The 22,575-nt window shown below is 44.4% G+C and overlaps 5 protein-coding genes across 6 annotated transcripts; 1 reads left to right on the forward strand and 4 right to left on the reverse strand.

Moving 5' to 3' along the window:
- Positions 1-1,493: 1,493 nt before the first annotated feature.
- On the reverse strand, positions 1,494-4,593 carry LOC6616873 (soluble guanylate cyclase 89Da). The gene is made up of 2 exons (XM_002041173.2): positions 3,941-4,593; positions 1,494-3,624 (listed from the first exon to the last, which is right to left on the reverse strand). The coding sequence occupies exon 2, from the start codon at positions 3,611-3,613 to the stop codon at positions 1,610-1,612; it is 2,004 nt and encodes a 667-aa protein (XP_002041209.1). The 5' UTR covers positions 3,614-3,624; positions 3,941-4,593; the 3' UTR covers positions 1,494-1,609.
- An 844-nt stretch (positions 4,594-5,437) lies between these two features.
- LOC6616874 (COP9 signalosome complex subunit 5) lies at positions 5,438-6,770 on the reverse strand. Of its 2 annotated transcripts, none has more exons than XM_032723619.1 (3): positions 6,426-6,770; positions 5,803-6,373; positions 5,438-5,737 (listed from the first exon to the last, which is right to left on the reverse strand). In XM_032723619.1, the coding sequence occupies exons 1-3, from the start codon at positions 6,684-6,686 to the stop codon at positions 5,592-5,594; spliced, it is 978 nt and encodes a 325-aa protein (XP_032579510.1). In that variant the 5' UTR covers positions 6,687-6,770; the 3' UTR covers positions 5,438-5,591. The 2 variants fall into 2 exon arrangements, with proteins under 2 accessions (XP_032579510.1, XP_002041210.1); XM_002041174.2 differs by having other exon boundaries at positions 5,439-5,737; positions 5,797-6,373; positions 6,426-6,769.
- A 521-nt stretch (positions 6,771-7,291) lies between these two features.
- Positions 7,292-18,831, forward strand: LOC6616875 (titin). The gene is made up of 7 exons (XM_032723596.1): positions 7,292-7,628; positions 7,691-7,912; positions 7,986-8,029; positions 8,187-9,823; positions 9,883-9,963; positions 10,019-10,393; positions 10,469-18,831. Exons 1-7 carry the CDS (start codon positions 7,455-7,457, stop codon positions 18,499-18,501), a joined length of 10,566 nt encoding a protein of 3,521 aa, XP_032579487.1. The 5' UTR covers positions 7,292-7,454; the 3' UTR covers positions 18,502-18,831.
- A 31-nt stretch (positions 18,832-18,862) lies between these two features.
- On the reverse strand, positions 18,863-21,066 carry LOC6616878 (glycerophosphodiester phosphodiesterase 1). Its single transcript, XM_002041178.2, has 6 exons — positions 20,806-21,066; positions 20,398-20,717; positions 20,173-20,321; positions 19,911-20,115; positions 19,678-19,853; positions 18,863-19,604 (listed from the first exon to the last, which is right to left on the reverse strand). Exons 2-6 carry the CDS (start codon positions 20,704-20,706, stop codon positions 19,451-19,453), a joined length of 993 nt encoding a protein of 330 aa, XP_002041214.1. The 5' UTR covers positions 20,707-20,717; positions 20,806-21,066; the 3' UTR covers positions 18,863-19,450.
- Positions 21,067-21,247: 181 nt separating this feature from the next.
- Positions 21,248-22,425, reverse strand: LOC6616879 (trypsin-4). The gene is made up of 3 exons (XM_002041179.2): positions 21,795-22,425; positions 21,543-21,583; positions 21,248-21,469 (listed from the first exon to the last, which is right to left on the reverse strand). The coding sequence occupies exons 1-3, from the start codon at positions 22,406-22,408 to the stop codon at positions 21,318-21,320; spliced, it is 807 nt and encodes a 268-aa protein (XP_002041215.1). The 5' UTR covers positions 22,409-22,425; the 3' UTR covers positions 21,248-21,317.
- Positions 22,426-22,575: the final 150 nt, after the last annotated feature.

The raw sequence follows: 22,575 nt of genomic DNA on the forward strand, positions 1-22,575 counted from the left end.
TAGAGATAAACATTGTCACACAACCACCGAAGGAGTCATTTTTCTCCCCGTTCATTTCCTTTTATGGCCTCACTCCCCCACATCGATGTATACATGTATGTATGGGTGCGGTGTCCTGGGAATGTATTGTCCTTTGGGTCTTTACCAGGGCTGAATAACACTAACTAATAGACTGTTACGAGTTAGTCAGTTATAACAGAAATGTGGCTTATACAAATGTTAAATTTGAACTTTTAGTTTCCTTGAGATAATTACTTTCCAACTAAATTCTCTTTTTAAAACGCTGTTCTCATTTTCTGAACCATTTCTTACAATTTTAAAAATACTAGAGTACTTTAAAAGTGTATCCCAAGCCCTGAAGTATCGAAAACCGTCTGTCAAATGTATCATTGTAACCGAGTTTTTCGCTTTGGCCGTTTGCCATTTCCCCGATGGAGGAATGGTTTTGTGGCTCTGTGCTTAATGCTTTTCCATTTTCACGCACTTATATATACAAATACAAGTAGATGTACATACATATGTTAGCCTGAATCCTGCACATATTTGATGTGTTGTTTTAAAGCAATTTAAAAGGGATTTCACAGCATCGAACAAAAAGCCTTTGTCCCACTTAAACGAAACGGATTTTAGGGCTAGTCTATTAAATAAAAGTTGACAATTTTATGGACAGACCATTATTCTACCGAGAGGACGATAATATGCCTGGTTGAATAAAAGAAGGAGATACTTCTGCCACTCAAAAAGCCATCAATTACAGATGCGACAGGCACGCGTTGCATAACGACAAAAATATTATATTTATGTCCATGGGCTCCCCAAGAAAATAACTTGATATAATCAAACAAAAACAGCTCTTAACGGGGTTAAAACTAATGACGATGGCACCTCAACACACGAATGTTCTGATATCAACTTTTGTGACGAAAATAATTTTTGTTTTAAGCTATGAAAATACAAGAATATTTTCCAAATGTTTATTTTTATTTTTTTCTTGAACCGTATAATTTTTTTAAATATTCCTTTATTTTTGCGTTACCTGCCGAACATGAAAACTAAAACAACATAAGATCGAGAGTACTTTTTCCTGTGTAGTTACTATCAATATTGCACCGGAATTAAATGTCCAACGTCCAGGCATTTGAGCTAAGGACACGCAGAGTGACTTAATTTAATTTATATAAGGAACAGGCGAACGGAGGTTACTAGATGCTCGAATGGTCCGTCGTGGGTTGGAGATGATGGTGTGCAAAGTGACACGCAAACCGCCCATAAAAGTTATTAAAAATGGATTTTCCGAGATGAGAGTTGTCTGCGGGAAATGGCAGGAGCGGGTAGCAAATTAAGTTGGTAATTGAAGAGGCAGGATGGAGGATATTAGAAGAACTTGAGCTTATAAGGGGTGTATTCAATAAGGCTCTATTGTTTACTTAGATAGCTGGTATTATTAGACAAATTAAGTTTGTCCAAGCACTAGCAAGAAAATTCAAAAAAAGTCAGAGGAGCAGAGCTAAATTCTCTTTTATTGCAACAAATTAAGAAAGCCACAGGTGCCGTACAATCCTTCAGTGCATGGTGCTAAAATTAAAGATACATTTAATATTTTATATGCCTAGCCTTCGGGACCCTCCAGCAGCCAGTAGGTCTCCATGTCGCCCTTGCCCTTGACCTTGACCGTGCCACGCGACTCCACTTTGTAGCCCACTTGGCGCACCTTATCGCCGGTGTACTTCGATAGCTGGATCTTCCAGGGATCGCTGCTGCTCTCCATTCGCGAGGCGGTGTTAACGGTGTCCCCAAACAGACAGTATCGAGGAACCTTTTGGCCCACAACGCCGGCCACCACAGGTCCCGAATTGATGCCAACCCGAATGGCAACGTCCCCCAGGTCGTGAGCCTTGAACTTTTTCATCACCCTCAAGGCCAAGTCGCAGGCGTGCTCGGCGTGCAGGGGATTCACATCAGGAGCACCCGAAACTGCCATGTATACCATGCCCACGGTCTCCACTTTGTAAACGAATGGGGAAATGATCTCCTCATCCAGAGCCGAAAATACTTTGTTCAAAGTGTTCACCGCCTGCATGGCGCCCTGAATGCTGTTCAATCCTTCGTCATAGACGTTCATCACCTCGAGGAAGATGACGGACACCTCCTCGAAACTCTGGCAGACCTGCTCCTGGCTGAGTCGCATTCTTTCGGCTATGGGCCGCGGAATCATGGAGTACAGCAGCTCATCACCCTGCCGCTTCCAGGAATCTGCCAGTTCCAGCGACTTTTCAAGCTCATCCGATCGCTGCTCCTCCTTCTCGAACATGATCTCCAGCTTGGAGCAGTGCTGCCATCCCGCCATCACAAGCTCTCTGCTCAGCCCATGCGGATTGAGATCGTTCAAATAGAGACCGATTCCATGCAGCTCATCGAGATTTTCGATTAGAGGACTGCACAGAAAGATCAGCGAGTCCACATCTTTGATGTAGAACATCTGACCCTTTAAAAGGATGGACCTCAAGCCCTGGGAGGATCGACGTTCCCCAGTGGCAGGGTCGATCTCATCCTCGCCCGCAGCTTCATCATCATCCAACGGATGGGATTCACTGAACTCTTGGGCCTTGGCCAGCGCCATAGTCTGGGCTTCGTTTAGGTCCATCTCGTCGTAGTTTTCAAAGTCCATATTCAAGACAGCATCGTAGGCAGCGCGGTTGTGACCCGTGCGAATCAACTCGAATTCAAAGAGCACGGCTCTCATCTGGATCAGGGTATCCCAGTCGATGGTGGTGTCTTTCGGACGACGGCATTGGAACAGGTCCATTACGTGGGTGCCAATGAAGCTCTTTGGATTGGCCCCTGGATTGTGCATAATCCAGGTCTCAACGATCTTCTCACCAGCATGCGTGATCTTCATGTCGTGGTTCAGCACAAATGTGAAGGGAAAAAGATCGAGGAACACATCCAGTTTCACGGTGGGCATTTTGAGCTGCGAGGGATGGGCCTCCGTATTGACGCGCTTAGCCATGTACTCCCGGTTATCAAAGTCCAGACGATACTTCACAATCACGGTTAAGGGACCCTCCGTGAGCTTGATGGGACCAGCAGTGCCTCCACTGATGTCATTCTGGCTCTCAATCACGTAAGCCTTGATCTCCAGGCCGTAAAACTCTCGCGCCACCTCGGTCATCTGCCCAATTAGGTACTTGGACATTCCAGTGCGACTGCTTCTGTACAGGATCACAGCTCCGTTGTCATCCATATTGGTCAACTGCATGCTGGGCGACTTCATCTTGGGATAGGTGAAGCGCATAATCAAGTGAATGTTGTCGATGGACTGCAGGAAGTCGCAGAAGTATCGCCCTGTGGAGCGGATCATCTTGTCGTAGCCAAAGTTGCTGAAGAACCGCACAAAACAGCGCCCGAAGAAGTTCATGCAGAAGTCGAAGGACTCGCCCGTGCAGGCGGACAAAGCCTCGGCGATGTCCGGCATCAGCTTGTCCGGATAGATCTGGTGCGTCTTGAAGCTATTGTGCTTGCAGTCGATGATGTGACACACCTTCCGCCAAATGTCCACGCCGTACTCCTCCTGCACGTAGTGCTGCACACTCTCGTACAGCATTCCATACATGGTTGAAGTTTCTGAAAAAATTCAAATGTTTAAACAAGAAAAACACGATATTATTATTTAAAGTGAAAAACAACATAGGTACATTTTTCTGCATTAATTGCTTATTATTTTGTATACTTTATATACAAGTAATATTTTTGGAACATATAAAGTAAATAATTATAAAATTTTTCTTAAGTTTTTCTAAGTGAAGTAAATTTTTTTCTATCGCTATTTTTTCTAAGTGCAGATAAATTTTAAACAAATTAAAAACATGATTTTAAAATAATCTCTCTTAGTAGTTGAAATTATTTCACACCGCAATACTTTTCTTCAAATTGCACTTACTTTGCTCAACAGGTTTCGTTGGTTAAGTTTCACTTTAAAATCTCCGTTTAATATTTATTCGCCGCCTTGTCAGTTCGTAAATTTTCTTATTCCGCGTTGCTTGTAATTCACTTCCTTAAAATTCAATAGATTCCCACACAATCTGATAGCGCACATATGCTGTCTACAGTTCCCAAGGCACTAAACGCACGCACTATCACTCAGAGAATAGGTTTTCCATTGCTATTACTTTGATTTTTATTGGACGGATACGCACAAGGATGATGCTGCCATGGTGTCCCTCGGCTTTGACTTTGTGTATCGCGATTGGGAAGCTTTCTAGCTGGCATCCAGGACGCGAATGAAGCGCCTGTCGTTCGTCGCCGCGACTTTTATAGCACCTCGGCAATCGTTTTAGACTCCTCCTTCCCATTCGCCAGCGGAGGGTCTAACCGCATTTGGCAGTGTTACATTTCATGACAATGCTCCTTGTTGATGCCAGATGACGGTTACTTTTCGATATAATATCTGAAAATGAAAGTTTTATTGCTTTACCACCAATAACTTACACGCACAAAAGCAGCCCTCGTTGGGTTTGTCACGTAAATCTTTATAAAGGTTCTCGTTTGCGTACTCCAAGTGCGTTAATATTTCTTCTTATTTTGTTTATCTCCCTTTTTGATGTGGGATGTGTGGACTTGCGCCACAATTTACATTTACATTTAAGAGGATTTAAAAATTCCACAGAATAAATCCGGCACAGGCACACAAATGTTGACATTTTAATGGGCATTCCTTGCAGGAGTGATGATAACGGTAAAACAGGACTTGTATTTGCCTTGGCGCCCCCTTTTTTTTGGTACCTCACAGCGGCGATAAACGTGACAACGTATTTAATTAGCGCCCTTCGCAAGCGGCCCCCTTCTTGTCCCTTCAAATTGATTGGGCCACGTGCTGGAAGGGCGTTGACATCTCACTTGTAGCTCTCGCTCCCAGGAGCAGACAGTAGACTGCAGGGAAACCCTAGAGCCCATGGGCAAACACGCAATCAAGGAATAAAAGTTGTAAAATGAACCAAACGATGAAAATAATGAAACCATTTGATTGATGAGAGGGACGCATTTGCGGCTTGGCTTGTATAGCTAACCAGGCTCTGTAATATTTACTTTAAAAATCCCAAAGCAATTAGGGAATGTTTCAGTCGGTGGGCTTCGGTTGTTGCTTTGAGACCGGTTCGGGTTACATAATTCTAAACCAATTGAAATACCCAAGCATCTCATTTTCCACAATGTTTTATCGATGTGGGAAATATACTTCGCAGTGCCGAATTATTTTATATTCTATAAAAAAAGTTTGTTTATCTGAAAGAATAGCTGTTTTCCGAAATAGCGAACAAAAGTTGCAACTTTTACTATGCCTTCTGTCGTCTAATAAGCATTAAAGGGAACGACAAAATAATTTATTTCTCTACAAAAAAAGAGAACCTATATTAAAAGTAAAAAGAGTTTTAGATTTTTTTCTTCAGCCTATCAGGCAGTTTTATAATTTCCTTTTTCTTTTGTATAAGCTTGACTTACTTAAAATATTTCCCAGGGAAATGGTTAATAAATCGCCAGGTTGCAAAGAAAATTCACAATGCATTTTAAAATTCATTGCGAACTGTAGTCTTGAACTATTTGCCCAGTCCGACCTTGTTGAAAAGTTTGTCCTTAACGATCTGAGCCATCAAGCCGTGTATCAGTTCAATGGTGGAGCGGCTGCAGTCTCGCGTGGCCTTGGACAGCTTATCCTCTGAACGCTTCTCGTTGACATCGGTTCCTGTGGATATTAAAGCGGGTAAATGATGTGCACAACTCTTAAATCGACCCATTATGTACCGCGACCTAAAAAGTTCTCACTCTGCTCCAGCTTCTCGGAGAGATCCATGATCTGACCGGTGGTGTACTCTGTGTTGGTGAGCAGACCCGAGCTGCCCAGTGTGTTTACCCAGTATTTGTTCCACAGAGAGTCGAGGAGCCTGCGGTCCAGAGCAGACTTGAAGTAGCTAATTTCCAAGGGATAGTACTGCTTGCAGTGGACTCCAAAGTCTTCGATCTTATTCAGCGGGATGGTCTGATACTCCGAGGGCTCCTCGTTTGGTGGCTTATAACCCTTTGGATAGGTGCGGAATGCACCCAGACACACCTTGCCAGCGGATACAGTGCGCACCGGATCAACCACAATGGCCACGAATGGCTCCTGGTATGTCTGGTTGAGCATCTGGGTGGACACATCGATACCGGACAACCAGCAACCGTAACCGGGATGGCTGTGATACCATCCCACGGCGTGTTCCATGCGTCCCACCTCTTTGGCCGCCTCCATGTAGGCGGTCATGTACTCGTACGCTTGTGCCTGGGCATTGACGCGGGTTTCAGTGCCCTCCACTGGTAGTGCAAACGCATCCATGACAATCTGCAAGGGAAAGACTTATTAATTGAGGACCATTTCCCATTCAATAACTCACCATTGTGTTGTCCTCGACCTTGCCAAGCATTAGACCCATCACCTCCAAAGTACCGCCAGAGCGAGCGTGCATCACCATCTTTAGAAGCGCCAGTGCCGAGATCTTTATGTCCTTAAAGAAGTGGGGATCCTTCTCCCAGGGCTTCGCATCGATGATCTGCCGCTGCTGTTCTGCGTCGTAGCGAAAGATCTCGTCACAACTGGGCAACGTCTGGATGTTGTTCTCCAGCTCCCAGGTCTTTTGTGCGGCGTCGGAGTCCATTGCGATTGTACTTATGCCAAAAATTTTATTCTTTTGTTAAAAGTTTTTGTTTTCCGGCTCAATTCTAGGGATGACACTTGTCGGTACCATATGTACAATCAATTTCATGAAGGTACAATCGATATTTTTTGTAAATCGATTATTATAAGTTATGAACTTAAAATAAATATTAAATAAATTGCAAATTTATTAACATTACCAATTTATTTGTTTAATAAATAAAACGTATTTTTAATCGTTAATATTTTACCAAGGAACGTTTTCTAATTTAATTTTTCTGTTTACGAGACGCATTTACAGCACTGCAAAAAAAAATTTAAAACCTTATTTCACCTTATATTTTTTATTTGACAAAGAGATTCACCTAATACAGATTTCTTTTCACTTCTTGAGATTAACCAACATTAATAACCACAAAATATAAACCACTTTTAATTTAAGTAAGTTGTCAGTTTCTGCGCCCAGAATTTTAAATGTAACGCATAAGCCGGCGCATTAGAAACGAGTTGGCAAGGCTTGCGCGTCCATTGCAAAAAAAAAAATTCCTTCACAGAGTTTTCGTTACAATTAACTATGACAAGCTCGTGATGTCAGCCGTAAAAACAGTGTCTGTAGGAAAAGTGTGAAAGAAATCAGTGAATAGTTTGTGGGTGTTTTGTGTACGTGCATTTACCGTATTATTTCCAATAGCTTTGCGGCTTTTCAAAGTGCTCGCTTCGGTATTCGTTTTCCCCGCACCCAAGCCGCATTTGCGACGCCGCTTGGAAAATGTCGCTGGATGGCGGCAGGTTGCGCTACGAGGACGAAAATGGTAAAACCGTGGTTCTGGCAGCTAAAGGACGCACCTTCCAGGTGGGCTCCTACTACAATTGCGACCTCATCCTGGAGGGGCCAGAGGAGGAGCGTCTAATTTGCGAGATTAACTGCGATGCCTTCGGCAGGGTGAGTCTGGAAGGCAGGAGTCGCCTTTTACCGCCTTAACATACTGCTTTTTCCGCACTTAGGTCATCATATACAACAAGTCCAGCGGAGATCCCATTCATCTCAACGACGTGGCCATCCATGCTTCAGGCAAGCGTCCTTTGCTACACGGTGGCAAGATTACCATTCGAGAGAAGGTCTACACTTGGGAGTTCCCGAAGTGCTCCGAGGTGCAGGAAGCCCCATGCACCCCAGAACGCCTATTGCCCAAAGAACAAGCGTCAAACTCTTGCCCTTCATTGAAGGTAATAGCCGCCATCTGCTCCATCTAGTACAGTATTCCAAGACCTACAATTTTCCTATTTTTATTTGATTTAGCAATCGCATCGTCTACAAGCCGAAAAACGCCTGACAGTTCACAAGTAAGTGAAAACAGCAGGCAGACCCCTAACCGACTACCTGGCCAACCCCTAAAATGTCTTTGGGCAACAACAATAGGAAAAAGTTCCTACTGCAAGCATGTGTTGCCTGCCTGTTAATAGTCCCTATAAAACCTCATCTCTGCTTATACCTTTTCAGTTTTCACTATAGCATCAATTCGGACGACGAAGGAAATACTTCTATAGAGTCTCGTGATCAGAGTGAGTCTCACTTGGAGGATGTCTCACTGAATGAATCCATTCAACACAGCACAGAGAAGAATGCTTACGAGTCCCCCAAAGTAAATCTTCTAGAGGCTACGCAGAATAAGGAGAATACCGCAACGCCACCAGGTAGCCACCAGAAGCTACTAAAGCTGTGCGCCATCTCCGACGTGGTTATTACCTCTTATTCGCCGCGCGAGACTGGCGTTAAGACCGAGAAATCCTTTTCATGTGTGCGAAAACCTGGCTACACCACGACGTCTCTGGCAGTTTCCACGCCTAAGAGCATATACAGCACCCCCAAGGGCAATGTGCTCTCTGAACTAAACGAAGACAGCTGCAGCCGAGATCTAATGGACTTTAGCACGCCATCCACCTCAAAGAAGACCAAGCGGGATTCGTCTATGTTCCTGATAGACCTGACCACCCCATCAAAGCTACGACAAACACCCAAACATTCGCATGCATTCAAGCTCACACCCAAACAGACGCCTATCAGTGTAGACAGCACCGACGAATCATCAGATGCATCCCCATTAGTCATTGACATAACTAACTCTGACACACCGCCATCCCCAAGCCCTTCGCAACGGTATAAAACTCCTCAGCGTCCGGCTGGTATCACCACACCCAATAGAACGCCCCATTCCCTGATGAAACGAGCTATGCTTACCAGCATTAAAAAGCAGATCGCCGCCAACCAACCAGATAAGAATAGCCCCATAGTTACCCCCAAGCGGACATCTCTTCTGGAGGCTCGTCGCCACTGCCTGACTACGCCTCGGCGTTTGCCATTCCATCCACATCGGCGTACGCCAGTCCAGCGAGAAGGGCATACGAGAGGAAACGCACCCAAGACCTCGCCACGCAAACGTATGTCACTAATGGAGTCTCCCAGAGAGAACAAGGTCTCCCAGCTCAGAAAGTCGTTTGCGGCTGCCAAGCGTAGTCCCGGCGTTGACAAGAGCAACAAGCTCGTAGCCAAGGCACGTCGTTCGCTTAACTCGCCGAAAAGTGGCTCCCCTAAGCCTGGATCATCTAAGCCGTCATCGCCATGTCAAAAAAAAACAATCGATGTGTCCCAGATCAAGAGCTCCACTCCGGAAAAACCGGACGATTCTCAGGATGAGCTGAGCCGCACGTTCACTATAATGCATGATACCCAAGGAAATGATCAGAGTGGCGCAGCAATGGCAATTGAAGCGGTTACTGTTCTCATCACTGGGGAAGTAGATGATGTATCCTTTCAGCTGAGTTCCCTAATTGAAAAGAGGCTTCCGTCAGTGAACTCAGAAGCGCCCACACCTATCCGAGACAAAGTTGAGCCGATCGGGACAGAATCAGATGTGAAAGGCAAGTTAAAATCTGCACAAGAAGATGTGAATCCTAAGCCAGATGCGGCCATACTCGACGAGAATGAACGTGACAAACATGAATTTGAAACCGGCAAAAATGAAGACGAATGTAAAGAAAAAGATGAACTTCCAGTCGGCAAACAACTAGAGAATGCTATTATTGAGGATAGCATTTGCGAAGAGGTTCATGCGAATATTCCTCAACAAACTAAGAATTGTAAGTATCTATAATATAAAATAAATATTATGAAATCTAATGTTCCGAAACCGAAACAGCTAATTCTGAGAAAATAATCGAGGAAAGTATTTGCGAAGAGCTGCCATTGGAGAGTACTACTGGTAATTCAAATTCAACTGGTAAGCAATTTAAATTTGGAAATTCCCAAAATACATTTTTATTTTATTGCGACAGGAGGGACATCTCAAAAAGAAAACCAACCATCTCCAAATGCAGAAACCCCCGTGGTTCGCAGGAGCTTGCGCCGTCATTCTGTTGAGCAGAGGGTAGCGTCAACAACGCCACGGAGAAGCACTCGGCGATCCTCGATGGAGGCCAGCAGTAAGACATTACCCGAGAAGGACAACAAGCGTTCTCGCCGTGCATCCTGTTCAGCAATGGACAGCCAAGTCGCTGTTACTCCCCGCCGCAAGCGGCGATTTACGCAAGAAATGTCCACACCAACGCGCCAATCGTTGCGTATTTTGAACACACCCAAGAGGGAACTTCAGATGGATGAATCTGTGGGCGATATGGGAGTCATATTGGAAGAAGTTGGTTCCGAAGATGGTAAGCTTATTCATAAGCATTTATTAAATGGAATGGCTTATTTGATTTAAATTATATTTTTTATATTTATTACAGATAGTAAATCTGTCATCGCTGACGACGAAAATTATGGCACCGAGCTGCCAGTTGATGATATCGACAAGGTAGATTTTCACGGCCTACGGGATTTATTGAAAACACCAAAAAGCTGCAGCACACCACGCTTTAAAGGGCTAAGGGAACTGATGCGAACTCCGAAAATTCCTGCCTCACCAATTATAGGAAATATGGCAGAACTATTAGAAACCTCTGTTGGTAGGACTCCTTTCCACGATAGAAGAAGCACTGCAGTATCCCGCATGGAGCAAGAAAAGCCTCTGGAAAATGCTCTGAAGACGCCCAGTGCCCGGAATATCATGGTGCCAAATGAACCAGCTAGCGCAGTGTTAAAGTCTCGCAAGGATTCTCTGGCGGCAGCCACAGAATATGATCTGAATGTGACGAACAATACATTGCATTTGGACAAGATTTTTGAGGACGTGCCCGAAACGACTGGGGCCAATATGGAAGACACGGAAGAGATAAATGTGACAGCGATTAGCACAGCGACTGGAGTTGATCCTCTGGATTCAATAATTCAGAACAAAACAGTGGCATCAGAGGCACTGATGAATGTCGGGCATACAGCCACAGCGAGCGCTTCACTAAAGGATCCTCTGACAAGCACCACCTACAAAGCTACCCTGCATGCCAATCCCAATCTTAGTGCCTTTGCAGATTGCGGCTTCAGGTCTATTTCACCCAACACAAACGAGATGAGTGGAATTCAGTTGTTGGACCAGACGTCGGACTCAATTTTCTCCGAAGCACTAGTAGTTTCGGGCGTAGAGTCGTGCGAAGTCACCGTGGATGAGAGGAGGCCTTTAGGCCAGACCAATCCACCTATTGATAACATTGAGGATCGCTCAGATACAGACTCAAATGTCGGCCTTACTGAGCCCTTGGTATTTAGTGATGATGAGGAGGAGCCAAAGAAATCGGAAGCAACTCCCAAACAGTCTGACGGTGCTCAGGAACCATCTATAGCCTACAAGCTTGAAGAATCTGTCAATCTGACGGAACACAACACTGTCGATGAGAATTCAAGGAAAGTCGAAACGGGTGCTATCAGTGAAATTTCACTAATTGAAGTGGAAGATACCACAATTGAGGGAAGTACTTGCGACCAAAATCTCGAAGGTGGCAAACTTCAAGAAGAGAAAAGTCTAGATATCCCATCAGTTAATTCTGATGAAAATATTGAATCTGCAGTGGTGGAATTGACGATGGTAGAGTCAGAGATATTTCCTTTAGACACAACAGCGGATAGTTCGATCAATTCTACTAATGTCATTGACAGTAGTGTGGAAGAAACTATACCTGACCAAAATCTCGAAAGTGGCAAACTTCAAGAAGAGAAAAGTCTAGATATCCCATCAGTTAATTCTGATGAAAATATTGAATCTGCATTGGTGGAATTGACGATCGTAGAGTCAGAGATATTTCCTTTAGACACAACAGCGGATAGTTCGATCAATTCTACTAATGTCATTGACAGTAGTGTGGAAGAAACTATACCTGACCAAAATCTCGAAGGTGACAAACTTCAAGAAGAGAAAAGTCTAGATATCCTACCAGTTAATTCTGATGAAAATATTGAATCTGCAGGGGTGGAATTGACGATTCTAGAGTCAGAGATTTTTCCTTTAGACACAACAGCGGATAGTTCGATTAATTCTACTAATGTCATTGACTGTAGTGTGGAAAAAACTATACCTGACCATAATCTTAATCAAGAAGATGCCAAGTCCACAAACGATGCCCAAGACACTTCAGTTACAGATGAAAAATCCTCCACTGACTTATATGGTTCAGTTGGCGAAGTATCACCTTCCAATAAAAGTGAGGTGCATACTGATGAACCACCAATCGTAATATCACCTTCTAAAGAACTGGCAAAAGAGGCAAAATCTGGTGATGAGCCCACCGACAAAGACACCTCCAAACCATCTATTGAGCGCTCTGAAGAACTTTCCGAAGAAACCAAACCAGATAAGGTTTCGAGTGCTGCAGAACCGGATCGACCAGCCACAGAAACTTTGCCGACTCAAAAAGATACACAAACACCACAACCCGAAAAGGGAGCCCCTGGCGCAGAGTCTAAGCAACCGTTGCATGAATCACATTCCGATGAACTTGTAAGAGAAACCAACTCCAATGAGGTCTCAATTGATGGCGAAGTCATTCAACCAGCCATTGAGACTTTGCCTTTTATGGAACAAAAACAACCTGATGTTTCTACTGATGCGGAATCTAATCAACATTGCATCGAAAGTTCGCCTCTCAAAGAACTTTCAGAGGAAACCCAACCTCAGAAGGTACACTCTTTAGATAATACTAAACAAGAAGTAAAACCGTATCCCGTCAAGGATGTTTTAAAGGAAACAAAAACTGATGAATCTATCCAACCCGTCACCAACATATATCCAACCGAGGAACTTCAAGAAGAAGCTAAACCTGATGAATCACCTACTGAAATTGTTCAAGGATCCAACGAGACGAAAACTGATACTATTAAACCAATAATCGAAACATCACCTGAAAGAGAACCTCCAGTAGAGGCACATCCTGATGAGTTGCCTTCTTCTAGTGAAAAGGATCAAGTAATTGTCGAAAAGCCATCTGCTGAAACTAGGACAGGTGACGAGCTACTTTCAGAAGCAGGAACTGATGAAGTGCCTGATTTAAGTCAAATCGATCAACTAATAACTGAAAAGTCACCCGCCGAAGAACCGACTGAGAAAGCAAAACCTGATGAGACTCAGGAAGTCATCGAAACATCATCCGGGGAGAAAGATCCAAAGGAAGCCAGTACTAAAGAGGATCCATCTGTTAGTAAAATGGATAATGTAGTTGTGGAAACTAATCCTCAAACGGATGAGCCAATTCCATCGGATGAAATTAAAAACTGCGGGCCGGTAGTTATGTGCATCGATGAGGTCCCTTTAAGCAATTCCAGTCCAGCATTTGAGATCGAACACTCTGAAAAAGTCGCGATGACTTCTTTAGACTTAGATACTTCCGATATAAGTAAAGAAAAGGGAAATATGGAAGCTTTGCCGAATGACGTCGCTTGTGTTAAGCAGTCTTCTATAGCGAGCGATCTTGCTAATGTAAGCTCATTAGAAGTATCAACGAACTTATCTCCCAATACTCGTCTATGTGGGACATCAATGTCACAGGATGAAAGCGCTCAAATTGATGAACAGAATGAAAACGATTACGTCGAAGAACACGTCGCAATGGAGACATCATCAATTGAAATTATCGCTGCTCATAAAGAGAGTGATGAGAAATTTGAAGACAATATACCTGACGATGCCTTGAGCGTTGTTGAACAAAGTTTACCAGATGAAAATGCACTAATTGATCAATCTCTAACGGACCAGAATAAAGAGGTTTCTATTCTAGAGGAATCCGAAGCTGTTCTTTCAGAGGAACCTAAGGAAAGCCAACCAAATCAGGATTTCAAAACAGAGGTGATTCAGTTAGATGCCTCCATAATTGTTGAGCAAGATACACTAGATGAAGGTACATCAGTTGGAGAGGATAAAGATCAATCCACAGAAATGTCTATGCTTAAAGAACAAACTAATGCCGACCAAATAATAGATGTTAACTCGATGGACAAAAAAGAATCCACAGATTGTAACCCCAAAAAGGATTCTGACGAAAAGGACAATGACGATGAAGTTATTCAATTAGATGCCTCGAGCTTAGACGAAAGTTACACAGAACCATCCGTCTTAGTCGAAAAACATTCAGATATGGAGTTGAACGCTAAGGAAACGGAGAAATGCAATCAAAATCAATCTGACGATGAGGTGATTTCGTTAGATTCCTCAGGCATTGCTGAGCAATGTCCTTTAAAAGAAGATTCAATAATTGAAGATCCAAACGATGATTCCATTATAGAGGGTATCGTAATAGAAGACAATGATGTAAAAGAAGGTGTGTCTGAAGAGTCATCTAACCAAAATGAAGTCACTGAACCAGCAAATCATATTTCAATTATAACTGAAGAGCCATCCGAAAAAGAAATCTGCCCTAAGATATCAACTGTAAACGCTGCAATCTCTTCACCACACCAAGTGGAATCACAAAAAATGTACGAACAAATAAATCAGGTAGAAACTCTCATAGGGTGTAACACATCTGTACCCGCAGTAATAATAAATTCATCAAGTCCCAATGGGGAACTTCTTAATGCTTCTTCGGAACGTGACATTGAGCTTCTTATTCCAAAAGTGGAAGACGTATCTGATGCAATGCCAGATTTTCAATGTGCTCAAGATGGCGGTGAAGTAGAAAAGGTTGATATTATGTCAGAAGACATTGCCAAAGACCAGCAACCTCAGCCAGGAGACCCAGCTAATTCTAGCTCTACAGGCCACGGACCTGAATCGACAGTACCTCACGATGATGCCGTTGATAAAATAGAACCTGACCCATTCAATTCTACTAATTCTTCTGTGGTACCTTCAGAAAACGAGCCACAAGAAGTAGTCAGTATTAAAGAATCTGCCGACTTCACAAAATCAAGTGAAGGTGGAGACGCTACGGATAATATACAAGAAAAATGCAATTTACCATCGGAACGAGATCAAGAGCAAGAAGATGGAACACATATCAAGCCAGTATCTGAAGATAAATCTCTAACAAAAGCAGAGTCCACTTCTGCAGTTGATTCGGATCAGGAAATGTTAACCGTTAAAGATGATGCTGGGTGTAGCCAGGAAAAACCATCTGAGAAGTCTATTCATAGTACTTCAACAGATTCCAAAAAGAAAGATCGAACCGACATTATAGTTTCCAAACAAACAATATCCCCCGAGCCCACGGAGATGTCCGGACTTATCAGCAAGCCTTCAAAACAAGAAGAAAAGTTGACGCACGAAGATGCATCTAAGCCAGTAAAAAGAGTGACCAGAAAGGGATCTACTTCCGCGGATAGTGCGACTGAGGTTGAACGTCCAAAAAGAGTGACGAGGAAACCATCTGCTGAGGTTTTGGAAATAGAAGACCGTGGAAGCGATACTAAGCAAGAAGATGATCTCAGCATTAAATCTAGGGGACGAGGTAGAAAACCATCATCAGATGTAAATGAGGACAAAAAGGAAGCTATTACAGAAAAAAGAGGACGAGTACGCACTCCATCCGTAGAAGTTTCTGAAACCACAGCAAATGTCGAACAGAAAGAAATCGCGGAGCATAAATCTGATGAAGCTCTTAAACCCATCCTAGAAGAAGAACCAGAGCCAGAAGTTGAGAAAAGAATCGAGTCAAATGCAGAACAGGCGATCATCATAGACAAACCCAAAAAACAATTAAGGAAGGCATCTTCAAAGGAATCGGATACTCCATTGGATAATAAAGAAAAAATTAATACGAACTTGGAAGTTGCCAACGAACCTGGAAGTACTCATACGGATAACAGCGAGCAACGAGATGTTCCAGAGCCTTTTGTATCGACAACTAAATCAGAGGTGGAAGGCGATTTAGAAGGTAAAATAGAAGTGCAGGAAACCAACCAGAAACAGACCACTAAAGAACGACCCAAAAGACGCGGAAGAAAGGCATATGCTAATGAAACGGACGACGCATCCGAGAAAATTGAAAAAGCTGAAGATCATTTGAAGGCCATTAACAAAGATGGAAAGTTAGCAGTTGTTTTACCTACTACAAGCAATGAAATAGAGAACACAAATACAGAGATTGTAGCAGACTTAGAGCTAAAGCCAAAAAGACGAGTGCGGAAAGCATCTGCAAAGGAAACAAACACGACGTCGGACAAAAAGGAAAAGACTGTAGATATTTTAGCACCAGTCATAGAAGTGGAAACCTCGCTGTCCAGTAAAAAGAATTCGGGTCACTCGGAATCAAAGGGGCCTGCACCGGTTGCTACTTTGAATGTATCCAAGGAAGAACAAGATCCCGATAATGTGCCAAATGTCTCATCGGAAAATAGGGCGCCTAAGAAGTCAAAGAAGCAGGAAGATGTGTCCAAAGAGACAGGTAATACTCGCGCGGAGAGACCAAAGCGAAGACTTCGCAAAGCATCCGAAGATATAGTAGAAGTCAACGCAGCAAATGACGCACATAATCCTGAAACGGAGGAGGCTTTGGCTTCCGTCCAAGAGGATCACTTAAATCTAGCTGATCAAGAATTGCCGAAAAAACGTGCACGAAAATCAGCAGAATTTATGGTCGCAAATGTAGAGGAGCATGCTAAGGAAGAACACGTTGAAAGACCGAAGCGTAGAGGACGCAAGCCTTCTCAAGACATGGATCATGTTTCCCAAGATGTTCTGGAAAAACCAATGCGGAGGGGTAAAACACCAGCAGATCGTGAAACTCACCCTCTGGGCGATGAAAAGCAGGAGCCATCTTTGCCAGTTGTAGAGCCTGCGAAGAAGACCAGACGTAATGCACGCAAAGCTTCTGCGGAAACTGTTGAAGCCGTTTCAACTAGCGGCGAAGAGCATCTTGCGCAAATAAGAGAAGAGGCGACCGAGCCAGTCACAGAATCAGAACCGGCACCAACTGAATTACTTCCAGATGAGGGTGAGGTAAACAAGACCCAGCGACGCGGTCGTAAGCCCACTTTGGATACGGATGAGGGGATTAAAAAGACACCACCAGAGGATCCAGCTCCGCTTCCCTCTCATTCACGCAGGCGTGGACGCAAAGCCACCGAGGATGAGGCCTTACCAACTGCAGATCTGGCTGTGCCGAAAACAAAGCTTCGTGGACGCAGGGCGTCCATGGAGCCAGAACATAAGGACGAGCTCCCAGCGGAGTCTAGTTCCGATGTCATGGAACTGCCAGCGGCCAAGACAACGCGCCGCGGTAGAAAGCCAAGTGTAGATATGGAAGCGACCACATCGGAGAAGAAACCACCATCTCGACGTGGGCGCAAGGCATCAGCGAGTGTCGATGAGGAACAGCCAGTGGCCAAGAAAACGGCAATACGTCGGGGTCGTAAAAACGAAGCTCAAGACGAGGAAAGAGAACAGATCGACTTGCAGGACTTGCCTACCGAAATTGCTTCGGCGCTCGTGGACACATCGGGATCCCCTTCGAAGGCTTCCGATGCCGAAGAACTTACTCCACGCCGCCGAGAGGGACGCAACTTGCCACGTAAAAACTACGAGGAGGCACCGGACGATGAGAAGCCGCATTCAGGACTGCGACGGGCACGCAAGCCACCAGCGGCAAGCAAGGCCCTGGCCAACAAGGCGTCAGAGCCAGATCCAGTTACACCTTTGCCCGTAACCAATCAACCACCCGTGAAAGCAGACGATACACCCGACAACGCAGCTTCTCTTCCGGAACCCACAACATCACAGCGACGCGAAGGACGAAACCTACCGCGCAAGAACTACACGGAAGATCTGGACGACGAAAAGCCTACACCGGCTCGTAGTCGCCGCGTACGCAACCTGACTGCAAAGGCGCTGGAATTAATTGTGGACTCTTCACCGCGGCCAGCGACTCCGAAAAGGCCGAAGGGCAAGGCAGCCAACTCTGAGGAGCCACCGGCAAAGAAGGCCACCCCGGAAATTCCATCAACAACAGAAGCGTCTGGGCCAGAGCATGAGCCGATCCCAGCAACCAAGGGGCGTGGAACTCGTCGAAAGGCTGACGAAAGCGATTTGGAGAAGCCGGATGTCAAAACAGCCAAAAAGACCGTACGCGGCGCGGGAGGCAAAACCAAAGTCGAGACTGAAACGGAGAAGCAACCACCCATCAAAAAGCCGCGAGGCGGAGCTCGTGCCAAAACACCATCGGAGGAGGCTCCTCAGGAGGAGGAACAGGCAAAGAAGCCTGCCCCTCGCAGTCGAGCAAAAGGCGCCAAGGCAGTAGAACCGGAGCAGCCCGCCGAGGATCCCCAAGTCGAAGCCGGCTCCTCCACATCGACGGCGGCAGTTCGAGGTGGCCGAGGCCGGAAGGTACACTTTGAGACCGCGCCGGAGACCTCTGCTGTTGAGGGTGCGCCACAGCGCGCAACTCGGTCACGACGAAAGTAATATCACATCTATTTCATTCATAAGCTTTGTACTAATCTGTATAATTTTTTGATTGTTTTTAATCTAAAATTTAAATGAAGTAATTTTACGTTAACTTGTGTAAAAAAAAATTCATTTATATATTAATTAATGAAGGCGTGTTATTTTTTAATTTCTCTTGTTAATCAACCCATTTCGGTGGGATATCGTTGGAATGGCTCCCCTCGCTCAGAACAAAAACTAACCTTAATAGATTTAAGGCATTTAAAAATATTAATACATATAAATACATAGTTTATCACTTAAGGCATTATCAGAACTCCCCAAAAATAATAAAGTTTCGTAAACCAATTTGAAAAAGAAAAACACATTATTGAAGAGGTGTATGAACTTAAATCAATCGTTGCAATCATTTTATTTTCTTTTACAATCACAATAAAATGTAGTTTTTATTAATTCTGGTTTTTGGTATAGACATACACATATAATGCTGGTAAACACTTTGTAGGGATTTCATGGATTACATTCGGGTAACAAGGGGAATTGAGGAAAGCTTGTTGTATGTATATACAGCATCCAAAAATCATACGCCATATAAGGCATATGATTGTGTTGAGTACATAGTAGAAATATTGTACATCATACAAACTTTGAGAACATTTTCGTATAAAATACAGAAGTCATTAAACAAAATAAAACCATAAATAACAACATAAATAAATTAAGACGTCAATAAAATGAATAAAAGCTTCAGCTAAACAGAAGTAAAGCACATAAACTAACTAAACTATATCTTCCATTTCACTGGTACCGGTAAAGCTTGGGATAATACTTTCTAAAGCTTCTACAAAAACACATGCGTACTTAAGTTTGTCTTAAGGGCTAAGCTCTGCCAGCTAAATGCAAACAGTTTGTGTATGTGTGTGCGTCGATCGAAGTCGTTATCGTTCGTTTAAATCCTCAAGGACCCTTAGGCTTTCATAAGTAGATGCGGCTCTGACCGCAACGAGTCTGTTAGGTACTGGATCTTCATGGTCTTTTGGAAGTATCTTTTCTCGTTGGGTGAGTTAACCATATAGACTATTGGACGGACGCCCACGTTGCGCCAAAGATCGGCAATGTGACTGGAAAATAAATACGAAACACCAAATGTCTAATAAATAATGTCTAATAATAATTACAATTATATTAGCTTACAAATTGATCTCATCTTTGCTGAGAAAAACAACGCTTATTCCTATCACGGGTGCAATTATGTTGCGAAAAATAGCGCCATAGATTGAGGTAATAAGTGTAGAGGACTTGAGGATGGCCAGTGACAAGTAGGTCTCGTGCCAAAGGCCGCAAATAATTTCTGGCTTAAGTTTTCGTAGCTGAAAGAATGGGATGAGTAAAAATCAAAGAAAAGAATACAAAACAATTTTTTCCACCTGGTAAATAGCTATTGGTGATCGACTGATGACAATTGTGCGCTGAGTGAACGACTCGTCGGCAGTCATAAACTTCTGCAGTTGGTTTATCATCCTGGCGCTGTTGTCGTGAATTCGCAAAAACACTGTGGTCTCAGCAGCCTCCGCCTCCAGGAAATCGGACAATTGCCTGAGGGGAGCCACCGTTTCCTCTTCGTACTGCGACCTGTGTGCGATGATTTATAAAGATTTAAAGGAATTTCCAGTTCATTAATTGACTTACCCCATTGGGTGTTGCTCCGTGATGTTTAGCTTTTGCAACTCCACCAGCGGCTGTGCAACGTTTATTTTTGTGGGGTTAGCCACGACTATTTCACCGCAGGACGTGAGGCCGGCATCCAGAAGCACGTTCCGATATCCACGTGCGAGGCACTGTTTTTAAGGGGGTGGAAAAGGGGATGTTATTGATTTTCGTGCTGCCAACCACCCGGCTCGTGACGTCACTCACCTTCTTAATGGCTGCCTTGGAGTTTTCGGGCGCATCAAAGCCGGCCGCCCGGTTGGCGATTGGCCAATAACTGGGCCATTCCTCTGGAGAACTAAGAAGACTTAAGAGTCGCTTCTCATTGGGACTTCGTTGCAGCTTGACGAACTTGGAGGCGATGCACACAACGAGCAAGGTGAGAGTGCACCACGGGATGGCCAGGTTGCAAAAGAGCCAGAATACGTTGAAGCAGAAGAAGATCAGGCTCACGGAGCAGCACAGCAGCTGGTAAATCATTTTGAGCGCCAGCCACAACAAACGCCAATAGGACATTCAGCAGAGAACTATGTATGTGGAGCAAATATATATATGGACATAAAGGTTGCTGCTCAAAGGTGTCTCGTGCCTATGTGTCCACTCAGATGCACTTACCCTAAATAGAATGCGTGCCGCCACCACCACCCGTTAGTGCACCACTTGCCACTCCCTCCTTGGATACTTTCGATTATGCACTGTTTCTTTGACTATGTTGAAACTTTCTATTCCGTGCAGTCGGCTTTGATTTCTTTATAGCAAAGGGCCACTGTTCTAATAGATTCTTTCAATAATAGCCGTCGAAAACACAAATCAAATTTTGCAAAGAAGGAGCGTACATTTTCTCAGCCAGTTTTCTATCGCTGCTTGGGCTTATCACGTATCGTTATCGTCTTTCAGCCCCAATCAGCTGTTCGAGTATCGATGGAGTTTGGTGGCTAAAGCGCGCTTTTTTGAATTAAGAAAGAGAAAGCATAAAGAGTAGCAATATTATATATTATTATTATAGGGCAGTTATAATCCCTAAAAAGTAATCAAGGTCAAAGAAAATAAAATTTAATTCAAAAATACATCAACCAATTTATGCAGCAATCTTTTAATGTATAAGTTCCATTTAATCAGCTAAAAATCTACAACTTTGTGAGCAGGCGTATCCAACGGCGAATAGTAGGATGGGCCAGGCGGGTGTAAACTCCTGGATAGTACGGATCCGCGCAGCCAACTCCCCAGGATACGATTCCGATGAGGGTTCCCTGTGCGCTGATCGGACCTCCGCTGTCGCCTGAAAAGCGACGAGGTTTACTGTGTCATTATCAACCTGCCGATTAAACGTAATTGTAATTAGTTGGGCTCACCTTGACATGCGTCTGTGTTTCTGGCGGCCGCGCAAAACATTCTGAAAGATAATGTTAATTGGGAATTAATTGGCTTTGTCTTACCAAAAAACACTTGAGAACAATAAATAGAGATCTATCTTCAAAACCAACTCCCTTTTAAAATTTTTTAAAGATAAACTGTTCATTTGTTCAATGTAAAAGGCATAATATGTAGGGGATAGTTTCTTGGTAAAACAGATATGAAACAAGGAACATGATTCCCCTGCTTACGCTTCGGTGACGCCTCCATGATGGCGCAGATCGTTGTGGCACTTCTCCTGGTTGACTGTCAGCACCGTAGTGCTCTTGAGTACCGAAGACAGGACGGGATTGGAGGTGCTCATGTGTCCCCAGCCAGAGACGACGGCGGGCATGCTTTCCGAGATGGCCTCGCCAACGGTGGGCAATCGAATGGGCGCCACTTTGCCCAACGGCAGGCTGAGGGCTCCGTCCGCTGTTCGTAGAAGGGCCACGTCGAAGTTCATGTCCGCCCGATCGTAGGCCGGATGCTTGTAGATGGCCTTCACCGGCTGAACAGTGCCGCCCGAGGTACGCATTACGCTGCCCTGGCGGAGGGTGAATTCTCGCGGCTGCTGCTCATGCCCGTCGATGCAATGAGCGGCAGTGATGGCCCAGTTACTGGACAGGATCGAGGCGCCGCAGATGTGTACCGTTTGGCGTCGCAGCGAGAGTTGGTATGGAAACTGGCCTTCGGTGGCTTCGCGCCCGTTTACAATCCGACTGTCCGGCTGCCGAGGGACGGCAGCCTCTGTGTGGTATGCTTCCAGGATCACAAGGATCCCAGCTATGAGAAGAAACAGAAACGGAGCTCGGCACTTTTGCATGATGCTGTGAACGAGTGGAAACTAACCAGCATTGGGAATCCGTAAGTCGATATATTCAATGGCGCTTTATCAATCACGGCCGTTATCTAGTGGGGTACACGATTTCTGTAGAAGCTGCTCCGTTGCCCGTAATTAGCCATTGTCGCTCGGGTTTTTTCGTTGCCTAT

Source organism: Drosophila sechellia, chromosome 3R (assembly GCF_004382195.2).
Source record: "Drosophila sechellia strain sech25 chromosome 3R, ASM438219v1, whole genome shotgun sequence".
Classification (NCBI taxonomy): domain Eukaryota; kingdom Metazoa; phylum Arthropoda; class Insecta; order Diptera; family Drosophilidae; genus Drosophila; species Drosophila sechellia.